This window comes from Epinephelus moara, chromosome 21, assembly GCF_006386435.1.
Source record: "Epinephelus moara isolate mb chromosome 21, YSFRI_EMoa_1.0, whole genome shotgun sequence".
Taxonomy (NCBI): Eukaryota; Metazoa; Chordata; class Actinopteri; order Perciformes; family Serranidae; genus Epinephelus; species Epinephelus moara.
The window spans coordinates 426,433-435,978 of NC_065526.1; the positions used below are offsets into that span (position 1 = coordinate 426,433).

Genomic DNA, 9,546 nt, shown 5'->3' on the forward strand with positions numbered 1-9,546 from the left:
AGCTGAAGGCTCTAGCTCCTGATCTACTTTTGGAGACTTTAGGGACCACGAGTAACCCTGCGTTCTCAGAGCGCAGTGTTCTGGTGGGATAATATGGCACTATGAGCTCACTAAGATATGATGGAGCTTGACCATTTAGAGCTTTATAAGTTAACAGTAGGATTTTAAATTCAATTCTGATCCCTGAATTTATAAAATATTCTGAACAATTATTGTCTTGCAAAAATCCAAACCTGAAACTGTGTGAATGTGAAGTCTCAACATTAAATGAGATTAAAAATAAAGTTACTGCAGGCTGTGATTCAGATCAGACTGTGATCAATAACCCTGATAAACTAATGACTATCAGCAGTCTGATCAAACAAACTGAAGGAAACAGATTCATGTTCAATATTCAGTTTTTATTGTTTAACAGAAGAAAGAACGTGATGATGATGATGATGATGATGAAACAGGATGTTTAACGTGTTTCTGTTCATACAGGACCGAGTCACTGTTCACCAGGTCACGAGTCAGTCTCAAGTCTACACATGAAGTCCTGCGTCAGGTCCCTGTTGGCAGTGGAGTCACCTGATTGGCTGAAGCCTTTTAAACTTGATTTTAATTGGAGGATGAAGTCGAGTCGTTCAGTCGAGAGTTCAGCGTCACTGCTGATCAGATCTGACGCCTGTACGTCTGACGTGATCAGATTCTGTCCCATCAGCCTTTGCTGAGGGCAAGGTCACTGGGACACGTTTGACCTCTGACCCGAGGTCAGCTGGACGATGACATCACCAAAACACAAACAGAGATTAAAGAAAAAAAACTTGTTCAGTTCACAATGTTGAACCCAGGAAGTAACAAAGTGTTTCACACGTGTTTGTTTTAACATCCATGACCTGACACGCACTGTTACATTCCATCACTCCTGAAGCTGCCGCCACATCGCCGTGGTAACTCATCACCTCTCGGCGTTTTAAACACAGCCGTCAGGGGATAAAGTGGTTGCCGTCCGCGTGCACAGATTTTGCTTCACAGCATCAGTGAAGCAGAGAGACGACATGAGGAGGAGCTGATGATGTCGGTGTCTGAGTCACAGCGCCGGAAACTTATCAGGACAAAAAAACTGGACCTGTGACACCATGTCCGCCAAACCTCAGACAGGAAGTTGTTCACATACGTAAAACTCTTTGGTCGTTTCGCTGGTTTCTGTTGTTTTGTTTCAGTCTGCAGCTTCATGTTACGTTCACTTCTGCCGGCATTCACAGAGACACCTGCCGTCATCACCTGCTCTCATCACCTGCCCTCATCACCTGCCGCCATCACCTGCCGCCATCACCTGCCCTCATCACCTGCCCTCGTCATCACCTGCCCTCGTCATCACCTGCCAGCAGCTTAACCCTGAACCCTGAAACATTCCTCTGAAGAGGTGAGGACCAAACACAATGTAGTAATGTCCTCACAATGTAGTAATGTCCCCGTAATACAGAAAAGTCCTCATAGTGATGGTTTACGTTGGCACTACAACCCACACAGGACAGTTGAACAGACATGTTGGACTGTTCCTTTAAAGTCGATCTGTCAGTGATTCAGTTTGAGACATCGTTCCTAAAACGCTGAGTTGATCTGTGTGTCAGGACTTTTGTCTCCGGAGTGTTTCTTAGTGTTTGATTCTTTGTAACAACAGTTTTTAAACAGAGAAGACGTTTTAATCATTTACATCATTTCATTTTCTGTTAAAAACAAAAAAAGAACAGGAAGGTTGAACAACAAAAACTAAAATGTTCAGAGTTCATCAGAAGCAGCTTTGACCTTAAAGAACCACAACAATGAGAGAAGCCTTTGATAACTGAGCAGCAACAAATCGCTGTGACGTGGGTAGTGATCTGACCTGATTGACTCGGAGCTCTTCGGTCACTCAACGACTTCACTTGTTTTGTGATTGTTGCAGCCTGAAACGTCTGATCTCACTGCAACCTGTCTACAAAACATTGGGACGTATGTTGTGATATTTTTTAGGACTTTCTTCTACCATGATAAGAATTTAAAAAAAAATATCTGAATCCATATTGGTGTCAACTAAGACAAATATTTGAAAAAATCTTTGCTGGTCCGAAGTTTGTTTTGTTACAACCGTCAGAGTGAAATTTGGAAGGTGACAGACAGGTCGGTGAGGATGACACAGGCTGACCTGGTGATACAGGAAGAATAGAATCCATTACAGATGAGGCAGACAGTGGCGTCAGCGTCAGGTGAAGAGTCCGCTGTGCCTTTGACAGCTTGAGACACTTGATAGTTTGAAAAGTCAGAAAGTTCCAACAGTTAAACACTAATCTGCGTACAGCGTTCTACAGTCGACACTTAAAGCTCCAGTGTGTCAGATTTAAATAGAATCTAATCTAATGTTTATATCTACACAGGGAGCAGGTCCTTGTCTACAGAGATCACCATGTTGCACCGCCATGATTCTACAGTAGCCCAGAACGGACAAACCAAACACTGACTCTAGATAGAGACATTCATGTGTTCATGTTGGACACCGTGGTTAGCAGCTCCTCCATGATGAGCAGCATCAGAAAAACTATGATTTTATTTAAATGTGAAGTTAAAAGAGAAAAAAGTTGAACGGACATTATCAGGTGCTGTGCGGAGTGGACCAGCTGTGACGAGCCAGACAGCTTCTGAGAAACAGATGTTTTACAGTGAAACGTCTTCCTTCAGAGTGTTTCCTGGTCTGTTCCTCTGAGAATCATTCAGCTCCTGAACAATCAACACTGAAGGAATTCTGAGCAGGAGTAGTTTCTTCACTGCTGGACGCCACTAAATCCTCCTGAATATGACACACTGGACCTTTAAATGTGGTTGTGTGTTTTAAATGATGAGTGTTCTTACTGTGACAGATTCACCTGCTCTGAGCTGCAGGAAAAGGGCCTCGCATGTTTGAGTTCCAGTGTTGCTCACATCGACGCCCTAACACCTCGACTCTGTCATTAAACCCCTTCATAAACACTGGGTAGCATTAGCCGTGAGACGCTAACAGTTATCCCTGTCACTGTGCGAGTGAGTCTGTCCCAGAGCAGCAGCAGCGTCATGACAAACAGAGTGGGGCTGAGCGGATCAGTGAGCTGCACGCAGCTCTACAATAAAACCAGATGTGACTGTTTTAAACACTCTGTGGTATGTGGTAATGATTTGTGGTGAAGTTGTGGTGATTGGACAAAATGACATGGTCGTGCAGACTTGATAGGGATTGTCGTGGAGGGAGCGACTGTCTCTGGAGAAAACAGGATAACTGTTTGTTCTCCGATTTCTCAGCTGATTTATGGACGATGACTCAGAGATGAAGCCTCACTGACTGATATCAACACGTGTTTCACTGAGTGATGAAGACAACTGTTGGAGTATCTTCATCTCTATGATCTGTGTGCCTCTGCCGATAAACTACAATAACTAACTTCCTGTTAGACCACCTGCATGCACCTGTCCCTTTGTCCCCGCCCTCCGTACACACTCCCAGCAGCAGCAGCAGCAGCAGCAGCAGCAGCAGCAGCAGGCGTTCACTGGGCCGGCCGGTGGTGGATGAACCTCTTCAGGTGGTAGCGCAGCACTCCTTTGGTTTTAAAGGTCTTGCCGCAGCTGCAGGCATGCGGCCGCTCTCCGGTGTGGTCGAGCTGGTGGACCCGCAGCAGCGAGCTGGTGAAGAAGAACTCTCCGCAGGTGATGCAGTAGTGGCTCTTCTCTCCCGTGTGTTTGGATCTCTGGTGGCTCAGCAGCGAGCCCGACGTGATGAAGCTTTGACCGCAGTCTCTGCAGGTGAAGGGACGCTCACCGGTGTGGATCCTCTCGTGGGCCCTCCAGGAGTTGTGGTAGGAGAAGGACTTCTCGCAGTATGAGCACTGGTACAGCTTCTCCTTGGTGTGGCTCAGCCGGTGCATCTTCAGGTAGTGAGCGATGGTGAAGCTCTTGCCGCAGTCGTCGCAGGTGAATGGCTTCTCGCCCACGTGGAACAGTGTGATGTGAGACCTCAGGTGGGACGACTGGGTGAATCTCTTGCCGCAGGTGATGCAGAGGAACGGTCGCTCTCCGGTGTGGGTGACCATGTGAGACTTGAGGTGCGGTGACTGGGTGAACCTCTTCCCGCACTCTGTGCACTTGTAGGGCTTGAGTCCAGTGTGCGTGCGGTTGTGCAGCTTCAGCCCCTGCAGGCTGGAGAAACACTTGCCGCACTCAGTGCAGTGGTAGTCCTTCAGGTCCTCGTGGGTCCGCTGGTGGCAGCGCAGGCCGCTCAGCAGCTTGAAGCCTTTGCCGCAGGTGGAGCATTTGTGCGGCTTCCTGTTGGAGTGGGTCACCTGGTGGAGCTTCAGGCTCTGAGGGTTGCTGAAGGTCTTCTTGCACTTGAGGCAGGGCAGCGGCTTCGGGTTCTTGTGCGACTTGCGGTGGAAGTTGAAGCCCTGGTAGGAGACGAACATCTTGTTGCAGACTTTGCAGTGGTAGCACTTCTCCCCCTTGTGCTGCTCCAGGTGATCGTTGAGCTCGCCCTGCTCGCTGAAGCCGTCCCCACAGAACCAGCACTTGAAGGGTTTGGTGCCGGAGTGTGTCCGGTGGTGGGTCTTCCAGTCCCTCTTCAGGGCGAAGGTCTTGTCGCAGTAGGAGCAGCGGTAGGGCTCCTTGCGGTCATGGATCTGCTGGTGGACGACGAGGCTCATAAGGGTCGGGTAGGTCTTCCCGCACTGCCAGCACTCGTTGGGTTTCTGTCCTCGGTGGGTCCTGTGGTGAGCCTCCAGGTGGGACTGTTTGTAAAAGCCTTTGTTACAGTCGCAGCAGTACACCATCTTCCTGCCCGTGTTGGTCGGCCGGTGCTGCCTTGGCCTCTGGGGACACAGCTGAGGGTGGTCGTCTGCGGGAAGGAGAGGTCAGAGGTCAACTTCTTTAACAAGTGACTCACAGACGGACACAGTAAAACATGGCGGCACCATGATGTGATGATACTTGTGATAAATAAACAGATATCAAAGTGCTAAAATACAACTGAAAATTAAAAAAAATTAAAAAATTAAACTAACTCAATAAATCTGAGTTTCATGATGCGTTCATGGCACAGGTCGACTTCACGGTGACGATAACTAAATGACATATTCTGCAGCTCTGCACTGAAAATCTGCTTCAATATAAAAGTCTAAATAAACCATAAAACTGTTTTTGTTCTTGACCCAAATCTTTAGAATTCATTTATTCTCCTGATGAGTTTATATCACAACAGATTCTAATAGGGCTGGGGCGACGCGTCGACGTCATCAACTACGCTAATACGTCGACGCGAATTATTTGCGTGGATGCGTCGGTTCAAACAAAAAAATGGCGGTGTGCAGCAGCAGTGCTGGCATCGACTCCTCAGGGCTTCAACAAACTAAAAAGTCATGTCGTACATGCTCTTCAAAAGTTTGGGAACACTTCACATTCAGCGGAGCAGATACCAAGGTTTGGCGGTTGTGTAAAACGCAGCTGTCGTACCATACAAGCACGTCGGCAATGAGTCAGCAACTAAAAAGACGACACCCTGGAGCCGTGAATCAAGATGGCAAAACACCGTAAGTTCTGTCAAGTTTTTCCCTTTCCCATGTTGGTTGTTTGTTTTAGTCTAAGTTTAAGTCCACTGTAACGTTTGACTGTTGCATTATTAGCCTACTTATGTACCCTACCCTCACTAACATAGGCTAGTTTAAATCTGCAGTTTATCATCTGGGTATGTTTCTGTGAGTGTGTGTACTGTGTTGTGCTGCAGGTTTGGGCCGGGGTTGGTTATAATTGTCTCGGACTCGGGTTGGGTTCGGTTAGGAAAATGCGGCCCGAGCCGCCTGTGTGTGTGTGTGTGTGTGTGTGTGTGTGTGTGTGTGTGTGTGTGTGTGCGTGCGTGCATGACACATAGAGCAGAGGAGAGTTGTAAAGGCACGACCATGTAGATACAGAAATGACATGCAGTCATGTGAATAAGATAAATAACATAAGTCTCTTTAGTTAGTTTAATAAAAGGACAGGTATAGACCTGTTCTATAGGAAATGTAACCTTACATGACTTCTGTTGTGATCTGGAGCTATACAGGAAATAAAACCAAATACAATTAACTTGATCTGCTATTGATTACTATCTAATCAATAGCAATCCTTTCTGAAGTTGAGGTCCAGTAGCCTATGTTCTGATTACATGTCTGACAAATGACTGGCATACCAGCACATGCAATGATGTGGACTGTACATTAACAAACTAAATCATAAGTTATAAGAGTAAGTTCATTGACCCTTGTGTTTGGGGTTTGTCACCTTTTCAGGAGCCAGCAAAGAAGTGTGAAGGATTTTTTCCATAAGAAGACCCCTACTCCCTGCACACCGACACACAGATGGCTGCCGTGTTGACAGACAGCATTCTATCAATGACTGTCAAAGACATGAGGCCCCTTGCTATTGTGGAAGGAGTAGGTTTCCGTGAAATGGTCAACACATTTCACTCTAGGCTCCCCTTTACAGATCTGATGGAGAAGAAATGTGTGACACCATGAAAACTAAGCTAAAACATGTCACATCCAAAATCACACTCACCAGTTACCGGTCACCAGTGGACCAGGGTTTTCCCTGGGTTTGTTCGAGACCAAGGAGGCGAAGGCCTGTGGCGGGGGGGATCTTGACAGCTGTACTTTTAGATACGGTACCCCCCTCTATTAAATATGAAAGGAGGCCCCCACATGGTTGAGCTTTACACTGCTGACTTGTATCATCAGAACAGACATGTCCTGTGATTTTCAGCCTTCTATGATTATATTTACCCTTTACAGCAGGCACATCCTGACAGCTGAGAATATTACTGTCAGGTAATGTCCCCCCTCTGTTAGATATGAAAGGAAGCTGAAAATCACAGGACATGTCTGTTCTGATGATACAAGTCAGCGGTCCTGAAATGTGTGTTTCTCTTCTATGATACACATTCTACATTTCGGAGGCGACATCTTTCTACATACGGGCTTCCTTCGCCTTTCAAATGGGGCAGAGCTCCGTGGGAAACAGTAGGAGAGACACAGCCCGAGGGGGAACCGGGATCTGACACAACACCGGAGGGAGAAGCAGGTCCGTGGAGCTGTGCGCCGGACAAAAAAACAAGCACGTAGCACCGAATGCACACCGCTATGTCGTTGCTTTCGGTTGTGAGCGCACACGACGTGCGTCTACATTGAAAGTAAAGGGCTTGTGCGCACAAAAGATGCTACATCTGAATGCCCCCCCCATGCACACACACACAAGCAAAGGAAAGCAACAGTGGCGATGACATGGGCCAGGATGATGATGGTGATGGTGAAAAAGTGAGGAATGAGGTACTTCTTTATTTTGGGGAGAACTGTATGCCGAGGGAGAACGACCCCCTTCAGTGGTGGAGGGAAAATGAGGGTAGGTTCCCCACCCTCTTTATTCTAGCCAAGTCTTATTTGGCTCTACCTGCTACATCAACGCCATCTGAAAGGCTTTCTTCAGATGCAGGAAACATAGTGACCAAGAAAAGGGCCAGCCTGACTGCTGACCATGTGGATATGTTGACATTCCTCCACACGAATGCCTAACTGTGTCTTGAAACAAACAAACACAAACACACACACACACACAGGAATTACATACACGTCCTCCTCCTAAGAGATAGAGAAAGGAGAGGAGGCAAAGGGCAAAAAGGAGAGAGGGTCTAAAGTGTATTACTTTACACTAGAAGATTGTTGTTTTCATTATATAGTTAAGTTGCACTTTTTGGCATAAGATAAGAGGAAAGCTGCCAGAAAAGAGAAAGCGAGGGGGACCGGCGTTCTGAGCTTGTGTTCTAATGTTACTACTGTTTGTTCTAAAAGAAAAAAAGAATGCCGACTCTTATGTGAGATTTTTTATTTTTATTTTTTATCACGTTGATCTGTTCTGTACGACATCTATTGCACGTCTGTCCATCCTGGAAGAGGGATCCCTCCTCAGTTGCTCTTCCTGAGGTTTCTACCATTTTTTCCCCGTTAAAGGGTTTTTTGGGGAGTTTTTCCTGATCAGCTGTGAGGGTCATAAGGACAGAGGGATGTCGTATGCTGTAAAGCCCTGTGAGGCAAATTGTGATTTGTGATATTGGGCTTTATAAATAAAATTGATTGACTGAATTGATTGATTTTTGTACTACCCCCGAGTGACTTGAATATTTAATTTATTTTTTTGGATAAAATAATATCTGACCTCAGATTGTGTTACTCTGCACTACAACTTGAATTTTATTTCACGTTAAAGATGACTTTCTTGAATACTAATGCTCTGCAAGGCAGTGTTTAAGTGTTTATGTGTCAATAAATGTTAATGTTAATAAGAAATGTTTTGGTATTCAAATTATTTAAAAACTAATTCAAATTCAAATTTAAATTGCCTCATTAATCAATTAGTCGATTAATCGAAAAAATAATTGCTAGATTAATCGCTAGAAAAATAATTATTCTTACCAAGAGACAGGAAGTCCCGCCCCTGTAGCCACAGCCTGCAGTCGGTCAGTTTGACGCAAAGCTTCATGAGGACGGGATACGACTGGATCTCCACATCACCGTCTGGTTCCATTTTGATCCGAACGTCTTTGGCTGCGTCCTGAAATCACACCTTTGATCAGTCTGATCCAGAGTCAGCGACACAAACGTGACATTAAAGAATAACTTTGTAACGTGGACTCTGAGTGACTGATGGGCGTGACGGCTGACAGGCTCATGGTGTTTGTGTCTGACAATGCTCTGCAGGGTTCCCACGCATTATGTCAACATTAAAAACATTTCCATGACTTTCAAGGACCCATAATAATGTTTCCATGACGATTCACAACATACAACACAAACAGAACCGTCTAAATTCAGCACACTGTCCTTTACAAGAGTCAAACCAGTCCAGCTGACTGACAGACGTGGACACGAACGCAGAGACGAAATGAATCACGTCAGAACTCCAATAAGCCAACAGCTACAGAAAGTAAATTCACTGTTATCTGATGGTACACTGAACGTTTTCCACAGATTATTGTAACAATACATTTTACTACACAAAACAAAATTTCCAGGACTTTTCCAGGCCTGAGAAATGAGGCTGTAAAAATTCAATGACTTTTCCAGGTTTTCCATGACTGTGGGAACCCTGACAACGGAAAGGATCTCTAAAGAAACAGAGCTTTGTGTTAAACAGGAAGATCCTTTTCGTTTCACCAGAAACAGCCCCGAAATCTCTTTCACCAAACCCGATCTCTACCATCATGAAACAGACTTCATTTAAATAAACCTGAACTCATAATTAGTGTGCAGTACCAGTGTTGGTATTAGTGTGCAGTACCAGTGTTAGTTTTAGTATTAGTGTGCAGTACCAGTGTTGGTATTAGTGTGCAGTACCAGTGTTAGTTTTAGTATCAGTGTGCAGTACCAGTGTTGGTATCAGTGTGCAGTACCAGTGTTAGTTTTAGTATCAGTGTGCAGTACCAGTGTTGCTATTAGTGTGCAGTACCAGTGTTGGTATTAGTGTGCAGTACCAGTGTTG

General features: G+C 45.5%; 2 protein-coding genes across 50 annotated transcripts in view; both read right to left on the minus strand.

Moving 5' to 3' along the window:
* The window catches only part of klhl18 (kelch-like family member 18), a 64,919-nt gene that overhangs the window by 33,750 nt on the left and 21,623 nt on the right, over positions 1-9,546 (minus strand). The gene's annotated exons all lie outside the window — the stretch shown is intronic.
* The window catches only part of LOC126382890 (zinc finger protein OZF-like), a 12,702-nt gene continuing 3,542 nt past the window's right edge, over positions 387-9,546 (minus strand). Inside the window, exons 2-3 of the mRNA XM_050033123.1 lie at positions 8,481-8,619; positions 387-4,876 (exon numbers count right to left, since the gene is read on the minus strand). Of these exons, the coding sequence (XP_049889080.1) occupies positions 3,537-4,876; positions 8,481-8,619 (1,479 nt within the window). The 3' untranslated portion in view covers positions 387-3,536. The remainder of the gene's footprint in view (positions 4,877-8,480; positions 8,620-9,546) is intronic.